Here is an 18,485-nt window from a genome sequence, read left to right as displayed (position 1 = left end):
CCTAACATCACCTGACTTCATTATCATAACTGTAATGAACTATAATAATTATAACTGTTATGAAAGTCACTTTCGTTTTCAATTTATATATATATATAATTTATATATATATATATATATATATATATATATATATATATATATATATAAATGTGTGTACTTTTTTTTAATTCATAAAATTATTCTCCATTTTTTGTTCTTTTCTTGTCATATTATATCCTATACTAACTTGGGTCCCCAGGCTGTATGAAGTCTGCCTGCCCCCCTAAGCGCTAGGGCATTCGCTTAAAAAGTTGTGGGTCTTGTGTTCCATGTGCAAAGACACATTTGACCCAGCCCCTGTAGTTATTAGCTGCAATAGCCAATTGATTCATAAGATCGCCATCTAGAGGCCTCACGTTGACCTTAACGTGATTGGAACGCTCACCACAAGAAGGCGGTGCTCTCTTCAGCAACCAAGCTATGGAATAATGTTAGCTTGGCTGATGTGCAAGTTTGGCTAAGAGTTAGGCAATCATTTCTGATGGTTAAGGTTACGGGCTATGAAATGCAGTATGTCATTGTATATCCTCTCAAGTATCGCCGTACAAATGTGTGTGTGCACACGTGTGCAAGCAGTGCATTTGTTACCTTCAGCTGGAGATGCAGCTGGAAGCTCTGCTTTGACCTTCTGCGGTTTGTTGCACATCATCCTGGGTCTCCATGCTTCCGTGAGTGGGCTGCACCTTGGACCTGGGCAGAAAAATGGTTTACATCACAATTTTGTTGGTCTGGATGTATATTTATGTCATTTAATTTAACTGTACAGTAGATTATGTTACTATTTTTTAATATGTGTATAAAGTCGTGATGTTTTTACCTCAGGTTTTTGCACGCATTCAGTAATTAACATCGGTTTGGATTGCCTGTCACACGGTGATTTCGAGTTACGAGCCTCGCCCCTGAACGGATTAAGGTCGTAACACATATGTATATATATATATATATATATATATATATATATATATATATATATATATATTCTGTCTCACATGTGTGTGTGTGTGTGTATCAGTGGTCTTGTATGTCTTACATTTTCTAATAATTGCTCCCACAGTTGATTTCTTTCCACCAAGCATTTTATCTATTGCAGATTCAGTCTTCCCAACCTGGTGCAGGTCTACAATTTTGTCTCTGGTGTCTTTGGTCTTGGCCATAGTGGAGTTTGGATTGATAGTTAACAGGGGCCATTGATACAGGTAACGAGTGGAGCATCGTTCGACCTTGTTAGAAGAAGTTAGACCTCTTTGACAGTCATAAATCTTGCTTGTTTGTAGGTGACCAAATACTTATTTTCCACCATAATTTGCAAATAAATTCTTTAAAAATTAAATAATGTGACCCCCCCCCCCCCCACACACACACACACACACACACACATTCTGTCTCACATGGTTGAAGTTTACCCATGTTGACAATTTCAGGCCTTTCTAATCGTTTCTTCTTTTGGTTGACTAAATACTTATTTGCCTCACTGTGTGTGTGTGTGTGTGTGTGTGTGTGTGTGTGTGTGTGTGTGTATACATATATATACATATATAAAATAACAAGTGGTGGTCATTAGTCAATTTTGCTGGGCTCCATTCTTTGCCAGCGAACGAACCAAACTTTCGTCATCTCGTTGTAAGGTAGTCATTATTGCCAACATTTAACCTTCTCAAGAACGTATGTCTTTATTTTATCCAATCTACTTAATTTGCATTATTTTTTTCCCTATTTGAATATAAATATTTTACTGAACCAAACCGCACACATCAATAGAAACATTTCCTTCTAAATACTGCAAATACAATTAAAATTGTAAACTAAGTCTCCAGTCTAGAACTTCGGTTTATGTTACTTCGTCTACATAACTGTTAACATACAGTCGCCATCGATGTTACGGTCACTTGATTTTTAAAATGACGAGTTATTCAACATTACTCGACCTGGGAAGTACGTTACAAGAACTAACGAAGTACACAATCGCTTGCCAGTTCTCCAGATGGAATATGAGAAAAAAATATACGATTACGAACCCCAAAATTTTGTGAATAAAAGTCGGGATCTGGCGAAATTCATGTCCGTGTCAAAACCAACATTAACACGAAGAGCCGTTTGCTGCCGAAAGTCAAGTAGCCTTGTGCTACAATGACCACGACTTAATACTTGATGTCCATGTTTTTAGCCTGATTAAAAAAAAAGAAAAAAGGTTTAACTTCTTAACCAGGTAATTTGATTTCCCGTGATAAAAGAACCAAATATATGTCAATATAAAAAATACATTTCAAAAGTGTCAAATTTAGCAAAAATGAGGGAATTTAACAAAAAGGCTTTGCGTTGAACACTCTTATGGCAGAGGACCACACGGTCCACAATGGCGGTGCCCGGTGGAACGTTAAATTGTGAAGACTTTTCAATGTTTCAGGTATTTGCGAAATGTGTTCCATTTTTCTATTAAACTTGACGTAAATCGTCAATCCGAGGCAGTTTAGAGGCCGTCCGTGTGCCACATTTTTTAAAGCGCGTATTTCATCCACACTTTTTCACCTTTCTTGAACTAAATATCACATAAGTAAGTCTAGAAAGATCCTAGATAGTTAATGCAGAGATATGTTTCTAGATCAGGGGTCGATAGCACAAAATGTTGAAAAAGTAATATTGAAGCAAAAACAAAAACATAATGTCTGGAGCCGCCAATAAATGACAATAAAATAAAAGCCTTTTCAAGCCTTATAATGAAGGCGTCACATGTCGTGTGAATAGAATAGCCATGTTAGCCTACTGTGATCATTACTAAATAAATAGCCTCTAATAACTAGCTTTCGTGAGTTAAAGTTTATTTTCCCTGCAGCACACGCATCCCGGAGAAAATAATGCACCGCTGACTACTATGCTGTACGATGGTGCTTTACGATTACAATATAGGCCTACTGCATTAATTTCATTGCATTGATAATTTTTTAGAAGTACAATAAAACACTGATTTTTTTTTTGTCATTTTGATTTTGAGGATTGGAAAAAAAACAAAATGAAACACCACGCTCACTCTAGATATTTTCATTACCTGAGTAATGAAACCCAATAATATCCCCCATGTGTCGTTATATATACAGTGGTATGAAAAAATTTGGGCACCCTTGATCATTTTCAAGATTTTCCTTTATAAATCAATGATTGGGACAGTAATTTCTGTAAAATATACCATATAGCAGATAAACACTGTGATATTTGAGACGTCAAATTAACTTCATAGGATATACAGAACTTGTACAATAAATATTTAAACAAAAGTAGGAAGGTGCATAAATTTTGACACCCCAACATAAAAATGACATCATTATTTAATAGAGCCTTCTTTTGCATCAACAACAGCCTCTAAACGCTTCTTATGGCTTCCAATGAGGGTCTGGACTCTGGATTCTGGCTGAAGGTATTTTCTTCATTGCAAAACATCTCCAGTTTAGTCAGGTTTGATGGTTCCAGAGCATGGACTGCCCGCTTTAAATCACACCACAGGTTCTAAATTCAGGTTCTGGAACTGAAATGGCCATTCCAGAACGTTGTACTTGTTCCTCTGCATGAATGCCTTAGTAGAATTTGACCAGTGTTTAGTGTCATTGTGTTGTTGAAGTATCCAGCCCTGGCGCAACATCAACTTTGTCACTGATTCTTGAACGTTGTTTTTCAAGAATCTGCTGATACTGAATCCATGCTACCTTCAACTTGAACAAGATTGCCAGTACCTCCAATGGCCACACAGCCTCACAGCACAATGGAACCACCACCAAATTTTACCGTGGGCTGCAAGTGTTTGTCTTGGAATGCTGTCTTCCCTTTCTGCCGTGCACGCAGCCCCTTGTTATGTCCAAATAAATACATTTTAGTTTCATCAGTCCATAGCACCTTATTCCAAAATGAAGCTGGCTTGTCCAAATGTGCTTTTAGGGAATGTGTGCAGAAAAGGCTTCTGCCGCATTACTCCCCCATACAGCATCTCCTTGTGCAAAATACGCTGAATAGTTGACACAGTGACACCTTTTGGAGCAAAATCATGTTGTAGGTCTTTGAAGCTGGTCTTTGGGTTGAGTTTGACTGTTCTCACCATTTTTCACCTCTGATTATCTGAGATTTTTCTTGGCCTGCCACTTCAGGCCTCAACTCGAACTGTGCCTGTGGTCTTCCATTTCCTCACTAGGTTCCTTAGCTTAGTCTAAAACATTTTAAAAAAACTAGCCAAGTGCATCAAAGTGCCTTAAAATAAATAAATAATTCTTATTTTAATGCAATTATACTTCACGCGACAAAAACAAAGTCTTTCACTTCTCAAATATCACTTTGTTCATCTGCTGAATGATATATTTTACTGAAATTGATGATCTGAACCAGCAATGATTTATAAAGGAAAATCTTGAAAATGGTCAGGGGTGGCCAAACTTTTTCATACAAATGTGTGTATATACATATATTTATATATATATATATATATATATATATATATATATATATATATAAATATATTCTGCCCTCGCTGACGTTTTAGCTAGCTAGGCAGATAGTCAACTCCTCCAAAAAAAGACACCTGTTGGTGATTCTTCCCCTTTTTAATCACTTTAGGTGCTTTAAGTAGGTGTAAAACTGAAACAAGAAAAACATAAAAAATATTTACATGCTGCGGCAAATAAAATACAACAAAGTAACTTGAATGCCGCATGACATAGCACGAGGTTAGACAAGCATGCTAACAGTCGCGAGCTAATGTGCTATCCGCTAGCTCGATGCTAATCGCTAACTCGATGCTAATCCCCATAAGCGAACTGATTTCCCCTGTCTTTATGATACAAACATTCAAACAATAACCCCAACAAACGTATACAACTCTAAACATAACAAACATATATACATACAGGCTGTGCTTGGCTCAAGACTTGAGGACTAGTGAGTTGTCGCCATTCAAGCATTCCCTTCATGCTTGATGGGAAAACAGGAAGTGCCCAAGGCAACAGGATCCGGTTGTCCTTTCACATTCACGCAAACTTTTAAATGAATGAAACAAACAGTTTTGTAACAACAGAAATGGTACAATGGCTCATAAGGAGCCAGAACACTCCCCACCTGACATCAGTGAGATGTCACACTAGAACCCCAAACTAATCCTGCTTTACCGCATCTGACAACAGAAGAACAACATCAGTTACAGGTCTCAGGTACACTCTCGTATTCCCATCTTGAACCACTTTAACTTCCACTTTCCTGACGTAGCCGTCACTGCCGGGAAAAACGTTTACAATGAGTCCCATAGGCCATTGGTTTCTCTTCACCAGGGGGTCCTCGAGTAGGACAACATCACCCCGTTGAAGGTTGCGTCTTGCAGACTGCCACTTGCGTCGACATTGCAGAGTCGACAGGTATTCCTTTCGCCAGCGATGCCAAAAAGAATTGGCTAAATGCTGGACGTGTTTCCACTGACGCCTGTAGATGTCCTTTTCTTCAAGTTCGCCAGGAGGAGTTGGAAGCACACCAACTTTTTGAGTCAAAAGAGTTGCAGGAGTGAGTATGAATGGTGCCTCTGGGTCGTTTGACACCGGAACCAACGGCCTCCCATTCATAATTGCTGATACTTCGGCCAGGAAGGTTGTTAAGACCTCGTGGGAGAGGTGTCGTGATCCGTGCTGGGCAAGCTGACAGTCTAAGATCCTACGTGCTACCCCTATCATCCGCTCCCAACTGCCCCCCATATGCGAAGAGTGCGGAGGATTAAAGATCCAAGTACAACCGCTACCATTAAGGAATGACTTTACGTTCGGATCTGAAGGAATCTTAGTGTCAAATCCTAACTCCTTACGGGCGCCCCTGAAGTTAGATCCACAGTCTGACCTTAATTGTTTTGCTGGCCCCCTAATGGAAAAGAATCTGCGGAGAGCGTTGATGAAACTAGAGGTGTCCATGGACTCTATCGCCTCTATGTGAACGGCTCTAGTGCTCATGCAGGTGAACATCACCGCCCACCGTTTGCTACTAGCAACCCCACCCCTAGTTCGGCGAGAGGTAACTGACCATGGCCCAAACACGTCAACGCCGACATATGAGAATGGAGGTTCTATGCTAAGGCGTTCTCTAGGAAGGTCGGACATTTTCTGTGACTGTGTCCCTCCCCTTAGCTTTCGACAAATCACGCAAGTGTGAATGAGACTGCTAATCTGACGTTTACCCCCCAAAATCCAGTAACCTGCGGACCGTAAAGCACCTTCCGTAAGGTGACGCCCTTGGTGTTTAACATTTTCATGGTAATGGCGGATTAGCAGACTAGTTACATGGTGCTGACGTGGTAAAATGAGTGGTTGTTTCTCTAAAGTGTCCAAGTCTGAGTGGGGGAGACGTCCTCCAATTCTGAGAAGTCCTGTTTGGTCAAGGTAAGGGGAAAGCATTACAAGAGGACTTCCCTTTGGAATGTTTTTTCCTGCCACGAGGTGTCTAAGCTCTTTTGAAAAATATTCTTCTTGAACTGCCTTTAAGACCACCTGTCTAGCTTGTTCGAAGTGTGAGGCGGAGAGCTCATGACAAATGTGCCACCCCTTGCATTGTCCATCAGTCGATTTGTGTTTGAAGGTTTGTGCAATGTGTACTAACCGGGCAAGAGCTTTGATGAGAGACTGCCAGCTAGAGAAAGACTGGACGTTTGACGCCTTGAGACGAGCTGGCAGAACTCCAGAATCGATGTCTGTAAGCAAAGGTCGAATCTCTATGTCCGAATCAGGATCTTGTAGTTGAAAGGTTTCGCTTGAGTTGTTCTGTGTGGGTTTCAGTAAGAACTCTGGGCCCCTTAACCATGTGCTAGATGATAGTTTGTCTGCTGAAAGAGATCTTGAGCCATGGTCGGCAGGGTTGCTATCTGTATGGACATAGCTCCACTGAGCTGGTTGCGTGCTTCGTCTAATTCTTTGAACACGATTGTTGACGAAAACATGGAATCTTCTCGACTCATTGTAAATATAGCCCAGTACAACCTTGCTATCTGAGAAGAAACGCATGGCTCCAATTTGAATGTTCATTTCCTCACTTATTAGCTCTCCCACTTCTACCCCTAACACCGCTGCGCACAGCTCGAGTCTAGGAATGGTAAGTTCAGGCTTGGGAGCAAGTTTGGCTTTTCCAAATACAAAGGCTAGCTGTGTGAGACCATCTTTGTTGGTTGCTTGCATGTAAGCTACAGCTGCGATTGCTTGAACTGAGGCATCACAGAATATACAGATCTGCTTGCGTTCTGCAATTGCCAATGAAAATGAAAAGTACGGTCTTGGAATTTGAATTTGCTCAAGTTGTTGCAAGGCATTCTTCCATTTATGCCACTCTTTGTACATTGCCACAGGAAGCGGCTCATCCCAACCACAAGTCTCTTTCGTCAGCTCCCTTAACAGTAGCCTCCCCTGGACGCTTATTGGTACTGCAAACCCCAGCGGGTCGAAGAGACTGTTAATTGTGGACAGGACGCCCCTTTTCGTGTAAGGCTTAGCGGTCTTTGAAACCTTGAATGTGAATGTGTCTCTTCCTATGTCCCAGCACATTCCTAAACTTCTCTGTATAGGTGGAAACTCGGTGTAGAAGTCAATATCTTTGAGTCCGTTTGCCAAATCCTCTTTGGGGAAGGCAGCCATGACGCTTGGGCTGTTTGAGGCTATTTTGTGTAGCCTTAAGTTGGAAGTAGCAAGCAGTTCTTGAGTGTCTTTAAGAAGTTTGATTGCCTCGGAATCAGTGGGAACGGATTTGAGTCCATCGTCCACGTAAAAATGTCTTTGCACAAACTGCTTGGCTTCAATTGAGTGCTGTGAATCTGACCTCTCGGCTGCATTCCTCAGGCCAAATATTGCAACAGCTGGAGACGGGCTGTTGCCGAACACATGCACCTTCATTCTGAACTCCCTGACTGGTTCTGTTGGGTCGTTGTTGTGAAACCAAAAGAACCTAAGAAAGTTCCTGTGGTCCTCCTGCACGTGAAAACAATGGAACATTTGTTGTATATCTGCCATGACAGCCACGGACTCTTCTCGGAATCGGACGAGTACTCCAATTAGACTGTTGTTCATGTTTGGACCTTTAAGCAGCACGTCGTTCAAAGCCACCCCTTTATATTTAGCGCTCGAGTCAAAGACAACTCGAATGTTCCCTGGCTTTTGTGGGTGATAAACCCCAAAGGACGGCAGATACCAGCATTCGTCTTCTTCCCCCAGAGTTGGTGCTGGCTCTGCATGATCTCTATCGAACAACCCTTGCATGAAGTCCATGTAGTGTTTTTCCATTTCAGGACGTTTCTTTAGAGTGCGGCGCAGTGACTGGAAACGACTGAGAGCGAGACTCCTGTTGTTTGGAAGACGAAGTCTGGGTGTGCGGAAAGGAAGTGGAGCAATCCAGTTGTTTGCATTGTCTTGACAAAAGTCTCTTTCCATTATTTCAAGAAAGGCTTGATAGATAGATAGGTAGATAGATAGATAGATAGATACTTTATTCATCCCCGTAGGGAAATTCACATTTCCAGCAGTATCCTCAAGTCGAGATATAAAATATGAGAAATAAAATACACAAGATACACATAAGTCCAGTACAGAAGTATACTTAAGGTGCTTGTTAACAGTGTAAAAAGAATAGTGTGAATCGTTGGAGTCTAGTGCAAGTATAATTAAGGTGCTTGTATAAAGTGAATAGTGCAGTGCAGAGTATGAGGTTTAGAGTTTAATGTGAGCTTTTACTGCCCCGGGTGGAGTTGAAGAGCCTCATGGCATGGGGGAGGAATGATCTCCTCAGCCTGTCCGTGGAGCAGGACAGTGACAGCAATCTGTCACTGAAGCAGCTCCTCTGTCTGTAGATGATGCTGTGTAGTGGATGTGTTGGATTGTCCATGATTGATAGCAGCTTGTTTAGCGCTCGTCGCTCAGCCACAGTTGTCAGACTGTCCAGCTCTGTGCCCACAACCGAGCCCGCCTTCCTCACCAGTTTATCCAGACGCGAGGCGTCCTTCTTCTTGGTGCTGCCTCCCCAGCACACTACTGCGTAGAGGAGGGCGCTCGCCACAACAGTCTGGTAGAACATCTGCAGGAGCTTTTTGCAGATGTTGAAGGACGCCAGCCTTCTGAGGAAGTACAGTCGGCTCTGTCCTTTCCTGCACAGAGCTTCTGTGTTGGTAGTCCAATCCAGTTTATTGTCCAGCTGCACACCCAGGTATTTGTAGGTCTGGACAAACTCTACACATTCTCCTTTGATGGTTACTGGTTCCGGATGGGGTTTAGGCCTCCTGAAGTCCACCACCATCTCCCTGGTCTTGGTGGTGTTCAGGTGCAGATGGTTAGCGTCGCTCCATGAGACAAAGTCCTGGATCAGTTTCCTGTACTCCCCCTCCTGCCCACTCCTGAAACATCCCACGATAGCAGTGTCATCTGCAAACTTCTGCACGTGGCAGGACTCAGAGTTGTACTGGAAGTCTGACGTATACAGGGTGAACAGGACAGGAGACAGCACGGTCCCCTGTGGCGCTCCTGTGCTGCTGACAACAGTGTCGGACGTACAGCCCCCCAGTCTCACGTACTGGGGTCTGCCTGTCAGGTAGTCCGTAATCCATGCCACAAGGTGTGAGCCTACTCCCATCTCTGTCAGTTTACCACTGAGCAGCAGAGGCTGTATGGTGTTGAAGGCGCTGGAGAAGTCCAAAAAAGTAATCCTCACTGCACCACTGCCACTGTCCAGGTGAGAGAGGGATCGGTGTAGCATATAGATTATAGCGTCCTTGATCTTCAAGTGATGGGGCTAGCTTCTCATCCTTCTCAGTTTGTTGAAACACATGGTCCCCCATTTGATGCTGTGTACCTTGAGTTTCCCCGAGATCACTGGGTGACTGAAAAAGCTCTTTGACATGAAAATTATTCTCGCATGGTGGTTGGAAACTAGGACGTCCATTTCCTAGAATGGTTGTTCTGTAGGTGGCTACATCGGCAGGCCTGTGAGCACCCCCCAGGCATACGTCGCCTACGATAACCCACCCAAGCGCGAGTCTCTGTGCGAATGGTGAATTAATTGGGCCATTAATGCGCTCTACCACCTTATGAACTTGTACTATGTCGCGCCCCAAAAGCAACATAATCTCAGCTTTAGTGTCAAGAGAGTGGATTCTACCTGCCAAACGTCTAAGGTGTGGATGTGCAAGAGCAACGTCTGGAGTAGGAATTTCGGATTTATTGTCTGGTAAGGAGTCACACTCCAGCAGGTGAGGCAGCTTGGAGGTGAACTGCCCATCAATTGATTGTATGATGAAGTTCTCAGCTACTCGGCCACTTGTCATTGTGACCCCTGTACACGTCCTAAGTGTGTATGGCGCAATATGGCTTGTTGGTATGCCAAAGGTGTCAAAAAGGGCAGATTTTGCTAACGACCTATTACTGTGGTCATCTATAATAGCGTAAACCTTGACCTTCTTGTCTGGATGTCCCTGTGGATACACATAGGCGGGACATATTTTTGAGCATGAGCGACCCCCTTTCAAATCTCTGCATATTTGCGTGCATGCCGAGCTTGTTTCTACAGTACTCGTGCCATTCTCCCCACCATGGTCCGCCGCGTGCTCCCGACCCTGGTGCTCCCCAACCTCGCCATCAGTTGTGTGTTGTGCTTGTGTGTCCTGCGCTATCCATGGAGCTAGACCTGCATGCAAGGCTGCTATATGCCGATTGCTATTACACTCCGAACATATAATTTCTGCCTTACAGTCTCTTGATAGGTGAGAGGATGAGTCACAACACCGGAAGCAAATGTTGTGTTCCTTAAGAAATGCCTTGCGTTCATCTAGAGTCTTTTCTCGAAAACCTCTACACTTCTTCAGTGCATGTGGCTTCTTGTGGATCGGACACTCTTTGTTAGTGAACTCACCCGACTTTATGTTGATTGTTCTGGATGTCTTATTTACTTGTGTTTTTTGGACGGTGACAGGAGCTCTGGATTTCCCAAACCTCGAGTAGTGCTTGTTTTGAGAGGGCTGGGACTGATTTAAAGCAGCTGGTGCTAACTTAAAGCTGGGGTCATTCCTCATTTTAGCTTGATCTTGTATGAAATTGCAAAAAAATGAAAATGGAGGGAAACTGAAATTGTGTTTCTGTTTGTATTTTGTACCTTCCGTCATCCACTTGTCTTGTAAATTAATTGGCAACTTTTCCACAACAGGGGCAATGCCACGTGAAGTATCTAAGTATGCTAGACCATGAAGATCACCAGCAGATTTGGCTGCATCTATTTCAGATAGGAGGTCCCCTAGTTCTCTGAGTTTTTGGGGCTCTTTAATGGAAACCCTGGGAAAGCATTCCAGTCTGTCCAAGAGAGACTTTTCAATAGCCTCTGGGGTTCCATAACAATCCTGTAGCCGTTCCCACACTCTGCGAAGGCCTTCTGCTGGATTGTTGAGGTGAACAGAGCGTATGCGTTTGGCGTGCTTTGAAGACTCCTCACCAAGCCACCGTGTGAGTAGGTCCAGTTCTTCACTTGGTTTAAGACTTAGCCCATCTATGGCATTTTCAAATGACACCCTCCAAGCCCAGTAGTCCTCAGCTCTATCAGAAAAGGTCGTTAACCCATCTGTGACTAAACCTCTTTTTGCTAGAAATTTAGCAAGATTAGCAAGTTCGTCGTTGGCTGATGGAGATGGGTATGGAGCCGGAGTGTAGGCACGTGGGGGCTGGTTGTTTGGTGCACAATGTCCATCATCTTGTGGATCCTCACCATACTGGTCGTGTGATGGCTTGAGATAATCATGTACACTATAAACACCTGGATGAGTAGGTGATGGGAGCTGCTTTAATGCATGTGGAGTGAGCATGGTAGAGGTGTAGTCTTTACTTTGCTCAGCATGATTGTCTTTTAGTACATATGGAGATGTTTCACTTTTTGCCTCCTCTTCAGCTATTGCTGCCTCAAACACATTAACCTCAGCAAGAGCAGCTTGTACCTCTCTTTCCTCTTTGAGGGCATCCAGTGTGGCGCTGAGTTCTGCTTGTTTAATTTTTATTTAAATTTCTTTGCGTGCAAACTCTGCTCTGGCGCGTGCGGCTTCCACCTTTGCACGAGCTTCAACTGCTGCCTTGACGAGCGAGCTGCTGGATCTGGAAGATGAGTTCGAGCAGATGGAGCGGACGTCCTGCTTGTCCTCCTCCGTAGACTGCATTGCTGTGGTTGACACTGAAGCCTCGAAAACTGCACCCTTGTCCTCGTGGAGTAGCCGTGCAGCGAGCCGTTTGCTAGCCTTTTTACTATTCTGCCCTCGCTGACGTTTTAGCTAGCTAGGCAGATAGTCAACTCCTCCAAAAAAAGACACCTGTTGGTGATTCTTCCCCTTTTTAATCACTTTAGGTGCTTTAAGTAGGTGTAAAACTGAAACAAGAAAAACATAAAAAATATTTACATGCTGCGGCAAATAAAATACAACAAAGTAACTTGAATGCCGCATGACATAGCACGAGGTTAGACAAGCATGCTAACAGTCGCGAGCTAATGTGCTATCCGCTAGCTCGATGCTAATCGCTAACTCGATGCTAATCCCCATAAGCGAACTGATTTCCCCTGTCTTTATGATACAAACATTCAAACAATAACCCCAACAAACGTATACAACTCTAAACATAACAAACATATATACATACAGGCTGTGCTTGGCTCAAGACTTGAGGACTAGTGAGTTGTCGCCATTCAAGCATTCCCTTCATGCTTGATGGGAAAACAGGAAGTGCCCAAGGCAACAGGATCCGGTTGTCCTTTCACATTCACGCAAACTTTTAAATGAATGAAACAAACAGTTTTGTAACAACAGAAATGGTACAATGGCTCATAAGGAGCCAGAACAATATATATATATATATATATATATATATATATATATATATATATATATATATATATATATATATACACACACACTGTGTTTTTCAGACTATAAACCACACCCTTTTCATTATGATTTGAGCCCTTCGGCTTATAGTCCATTGCGGCTTATCTGCTGATTTTTCCCATCAGTCAAAAATGTGTTTTCAAGGAGTCAGTTTCTGGAACAACTATGAAATAGAACAGAAAAGATGTGAATCAATGACTGTGCTCAAAACGAGTTTTAAAGTAAATTATAAAAATATGAATTCAAAAAAAATGTCTAAATTGAATAAGATCTTGTATATAAGTTTGTGACATGTTAATTTGATAGACAATATACAGTATATGTCACGGCGAGGCATGGCGAGTCGAATGCGGGTGTGCGGGAGGATGGACCGGGGGTGCGAGGAGCAAGGAAGCCAGGAGGGGATGTGCTCAAAAATGCCATTTTAATGAACAAAAGATGGCAGGAACAAAAACAGACAAAAACTGGGCAAAGTACAAAAGGAACGTGAGAACGCAAAACAAAACTTACGGGGAAGGGCAATCGGTGAACCGGAGTGACTGTGGACGAGGGAGCAAGGAAGTGAGGGTGACCATAACAATAATCCGACGACTAAGTTGCAAGGCTGCAACTTAAATACACAAGGCTAATAACAAACAACGCGAAACAGCTGGGAGAGAACAAGAAGCAGGGGAAGCTGATTGGGTGACATGCAAGGGCAGGAACACACAGGGGACAGGTAGACAAAATCAAACTAGTAGACAGGGAGGTGAGGCAGACGCGGGGAAGAACTATTCAAACAAATGGCTAAACAACCCAAAAACTCTACAATTAAACCCATAGCAGAACGAAAATCAGGCAGAACGTGACAGTATATGTAATCTTAGTTATAAATGTATGATTGTATATATTATTTATTTTTAGTAATCTTTCAATTAAACAACGGGAGACAGAAGGCTATCGAATGGTCCAGTGCAGCTTATCCATGGCAAAAGATGTTTTTTTGCTCAATTTTTGCTGCTGCAGCTTATATTCCGGTGCATCTTAAAAAAAAAAAAAAAAAACCACTCTGTTCCGGGGTCGGGTTGCGGGGGCAGCAGCCACTTCATCCAGCATCTCCGGAAGAATCCCCAGGCGCTCCCAGGCCAGCCAAGAGACATAGTCCCTCCAGCGTGTCTTGGGTCGTCCCCGTGGCCTCCTTCCTGTGGGACATGCCCGAAACACCTCTCCGGGGAGGCGTCCAGGGTGCATCCTAACCAGATGCCCGAACCACCTTAACTGGCTCCTCTCAACACGCAGGTCTAGCGGCTCAACGCTGAGCCCCTCCCGGATGACCGAGCTTCTCACCCTATCTCTAAGAGAGCCCTGACACCCTCCACTTGGGGCAGGACCTCATCCCCGACCCGGAGAGGGCATTCCACCCTTTTCCGACTGAGGACCATGGTCTCAGATTTGGAGGTGCTGATTTTCTTCCCAGCCGCTTCATGAGAGTTGCAGGTCATGGCCTGAAGATGCCAATAGCACCACATAATCCGCAAAGATGCAACGCTGAGGCTCCCAAACCAGACCCCCTCAACACTTCGGCTGCGCCTAGAAATTCTGTCTATAAAGATAATGGAACAGAATCGGTGACAAAGGGCAGTCTTGGTGGAGTCCATCCCTCACTGGAAACGAATTTGACTTACTGCCGGAAATGTGGACCAGCCCATATCAGGATGTCTGGTACCCCATACTCCCGAAGCACCCCCCCAGAGATCCCCGAGGGAAAGGGTCAAACGCTTTCTCCAAGTCCACAAAGCACTTATAGACTTGTTGGGTGAACTCCCATGCACCCTCGAGGACCCTGTCGAGCGTGTGAGCTGGTCCACTGTTCCACGGCCGAGACTGAATCCGAGACTCGACTTCCTGACGGACCCTCCTCTCCAGCACCCCTGAATAGACCTTACCGGGGAGGCTGAGGAACACAAAAATATTAAAAATGACACAATAAAGAAAGAAAAGGCTTGCACTCACCAAAACAAACGGTGATCACAGTCGATCAGTCTTTACGATTTTTGTTGACCTCCCCGAGCTCTCTTTCTCTTTGCACTGAGATGTACAGTGTATCCACTCGGGTATTCTCAAAAGTTTTTTAAAAGCACCGTAGCTCGTGTGTCTAGCCATGCTTTGGTGTCTCGTTGCGGCCTTGGTTAAACAATTGAAGTTTGCAAATCCATTGTGGCTCCAAACATCAAATCGATCCTTTGCAAATAAAAGGCATCCCCGGCAGAACTATTTGCCAGGGTTAGCTCACGCTCCTGGTAGCCCAGTCAGAAATATGTCCAAGTTGAGAGAAGTTAGCTAATAGCTACTCCTCTAGAGCAATCAGCCAAAGCCAACACTGCGTAGCTTGCTTATTGAGCATTGCACCGTCTTCCTGCAGTGAGCATGTCACGTCACGTTCAACATGAGGCCTCAAGAAGGTGATCTTAAGAGTCAATTGACTTTTACAAATGTCTATTAAGTTACACGGGCCACTCACATATTCATCTGCACATGTGCAGAAGCCCGCAACTGTTGAAGCGAATGCCCTTGCGTCTCCGGGAACAGGTTTACATATGGTAAACATAGGTTTACAGATTACATACAGCCTGGGGACACAAGTTAGTTCCTAATTGGCAAATAACTCCAATTTAAAACTACAACACCAGAAGGAGCGTAACCAAATGGATATAATATGACAAAAGAACAGATAATGGAGAACAATTTTATCAATTAAAAAAATTGAGTTGTGTGTATATGTGTATATATATATATATATATATATATATATAAAGAGCGAGAGAGAGAGTGTAAAAATGAATTTAAAATGATATTCACTTTCAGTTATAATTATTAAAGTTTATCATAGTTATGATAATGAGGTCAGGTGATGTTAGGCCACCAGAGAAGGCCTTGCTGACTTGGGCCCCCGTGTTACAAGATTAATCTGTTCCGCAATTGGGCTCATAAAGCGTATTCACCGTATGGCAGGCAATCCAAACCTATGTTAAATGCGTTTAGAACCCCAGGTAAAAACATCAAAGTTGTACATACATATTAAAAATTAGTACCAAAATAGCATAGTAAGTGCTACGTATATATAATACATGCATAAAATCCGAAAACATCATAAATAAAAAATATAGAAAGGATTTATTTACCTTTGAGTGGCGCTTGTTATGCACATATTCCCTAGTGAAGGGTAGCCTAGGCTAGCTTCGTATTTCTTGATTATCTTCAGCTTTGTTTCCATATCAATCATCTTCTTACTTCTCTCTTTAACATCACTAGCAATCTTGGGACCCATGGGTAACCCATTCAAGTTTGAATTAAGCACTATAAATACAGATTTTACATTCCGCCATTTTGAAACGACCAATAGCAGACCAGCATCTCCGTGAGGAGACGCCGACAAATAGCAGACCAGCATAGTAGTGATGCATTGCATGGAGGCATTGAAAATAAGCGCAAGTACCTAAAAAAGCCTGCAGATGGATACAAAACAACACAAAAACAGCCAACCCAAGGGTCATGACAGTTGTTTTTGTCACAAAGCCGGAAAAATACCGTTAAGAGGGGATGAAAAAACTCAGTATTCCACGTCGCAACATGATAAAAACGTAAGCTAGGGACGCTGTAACACGGGGGTCCACTGTACACACACACACACACACACACATATATATGTGTGTGTGTGTGTGTGTGTGTGTGTGTGTGTGTGTGTGTGCGTGTGTGTGTGTATATGTATCCATTGGCCTGAGTATCTTGAAACTCTTTGATAAGCCCCTAACCCTAAAAATCAGGCTTATTGAAGAGGTGTGTTATTTGGGAAGTAGGGTAAAAAGATCAAATTAAAATCAAAACACATATATATTGAAAAAAAAAAAAAAAAAAAAAAAAAAATATATATATATATATATATATATATATATATATATATATATATATATATATATATATATATATATATATATATAATTGAATAGGTCAATATTCCCAAAAAGTTATAGGATATGCAAAATATGAGAATGTTTGCTATCAATTCTTTTTTTCAGCTCTTTTATGCACTTTTTCAGGAGGTGCTAAAGTTAATGCGCACCATAGACGATCGCATCATTCATGCTCTGAACACCACTGTGCCCACGATCTCCTTCTCTGGAAAAGTGGACGCCACACAAACATGCAAGCAACTGTATGAGTCGGTGAGTGCCGTTGTGGTGTCAAAATCTTATGAAGCTTTTTTTGTTCCGTTTATATGATGGTGTGATCATGTGCATTCATTGAAAGACCACAAGGAGAGGGAGTTATGAAATACTTTTTACACAACTTACTTGTGCCTTTTTAAAATAAACCAGTTATTTTCTAATACAAATGAGTGACTATATCCCTGGTTTCATTTACTGGTGAGCTAGTTTTGAGTCTGGCTTTCATTACAGTGACAATCAGGGGCAAAGCTTGACCCTTGGGAAAGTGTCTTTTTCCACTAACGGAGCCCAGACTGTGCAAGCAAAAGTTTAATGATTGAATTAAGAAGATATAAAAAAAATATATATATACTTTGTTACAATGGCTCAGTGGAATAGTGGTTAGCACGTCCGCCTCACAAATCAGGTATATCTTGTTACAATGGTTTACGGGCGGCTCAGTGGGAAAGTAGTTAGCACGTCAGCCTCACAGATCAGAGACCCGATTTCAAATCCAACTTGCTCCAGCCTTCCTGTGTGGAGTTGAATATTTTTAAGTTGATCAAAGCCTGAGTAGTGACTGTGACGGTTTCCTTAATTACTTTTATGTTAAGCTCATGTTTTCTTTTTTCAGTGTATAAATGCATCAAGTAAAACTCAGCGTTCTGCTTACCTTGTGGTTTTGACTTTATAGCGAGAGCATGGGCAGTACGATGGCCTCTACATAGGGGTCAGCAACCTTTTTGAGTGTAATGCCGCATTCAGATGGAACGTATCGTTAACGCTCTACGCGAGGCGTTTTGTCGCGAGGTCAAGATAAAGTTCACTTTTCAAGCAACACTCTCGTGAAGGGAGGGGAGTGAGCGTGCTGTGCACTTTAAAGTGGATCCGGAAAGAGAGCATTGCTGACAACGTTCACTTTTCCGGGATGTGGCTATAGCACCTTTATTCTTCTTTTTTACACTGTGTGTCTCACTTTACGCCAATACTCGTCTGCCCAAAAAATAAAAAATAAAAGTTTAATGTCACAATCAACTGGCCAATACCGTGCTAAATACTGTGTTGTCTTTGCTGCACTGTCGTTAGCTTAGCATGGTAACTACAGTTCAACTGGTGTTAAAAAAGGAAGCAAATGCTGTACACACCAATTGTCCCAAGTTCTCCCTTCCGCCATTCTACAAGCCAGGTGAGTGCTCCTGCTTGGCTCCGTTTTTCTATTGAAAGCTCAGCTGGCCGTGTTGGGTAGCTCTGGGTGACCGCAAATTAACCGCCATGAGTCATTCCTGCCCCCTGTGTGAGCCATTGAACATTCCCGAAGCTGATTGGCTGCCACGACGCAACACGCAACAAGTTAAAAATGTTTAACT

At 42.8% G+C, this 18,485-nt stretch overlaps 2 protein-coding genes across 9 annotated transcripts in view; one reads left to right on the top strand and one right to left on the bottom strand.

Annotated features, from left to right (window-relative positions):
- Window positions 1-5,045, bottom strand: part of fam162a (family with sequence similarity 162 member A) — a 33,757-nt gene extending 28,712 nt beyond the window's left edge. For 2 of the 3 annotated variants that reach the window (XM_088402341.1, XM_088402343.1), the window contains exons 1-2: window positions 2,058-2,218; window positions 631-732 (exon numbers count right to left, since the gene is read on the bottom strand). In XM_088402341.1, coding sequence (XP_088258467.1) covers window positions 631-732; window positions 2,058-2,100 — 145 coding nt within the window. In that variant the 5' untranslated portion in view covers window positions 2,101-2,218. Of the gene's footprint in view, window positions 1-630; window positions 733-2,057; window positions 2,219-4,925 lie in introns of those variants that run through there. The other variant, XM_088402342.1, reaches the window with a different exon arrangement.
- mix23 (mitochondrial matrix import factor 23) overlaps window positions 1-18,485 on the top strand; it is a 48,805-nt gene that overhangs the window by 8,360 nt on the left and 21,960 nt on the right. Inside the window, exons 1-3 of one of the 6 annotated variants that reach the window (XM_088402338.1) lie at window positions 2,383-2,446; window positions 3,394-3,451; window positions 17,011-17,136. In XM_088402338.1, the coding sequence (XP_088258464.1) occupies window positions 3,410-3,451; window positions 17,011-17,136 (168 nt within the window). In that variant the 5' untranslated portion in view covers window positions 2,383-2,446; window positions 3,394-3,409. Of the gene's footprint in view, window positions 1-1,116; window positions 1,239-2,357; window positions 2,447-3,393; window positions 3,452-13,411; window positions 15,376-16,989; window positions 17,137-18,485 lie in introns of those variants that run through there. The other 5 variants (XM_088402339.1, XM_088402337.1, XM_088402336.1 and 2 more) reach the window with 5 other exon arrangements.

This window comes from Hippichthys cyanospilos, chromosome 19 (assembly GCF_059441005.1).
Source record: "Hippichthys cyanospilos isolate Australia breed blue-spotted pipefish chromosome 19, RoL_Hcya_1.0, whole genome shotgun sequence".
Lineage (NCBI taxonomy): Eukaryota > Metazoa > Chordata > Actinopteri > Syngnathiformes > Syngnathidae > Hippichthys > Hippichthys cyanospilos.
The sequence above is the reverse complement of the archived record's forward strand: the minus strand, read 5'-3'. Positions and strand labels throughout refer to the sequence as shown.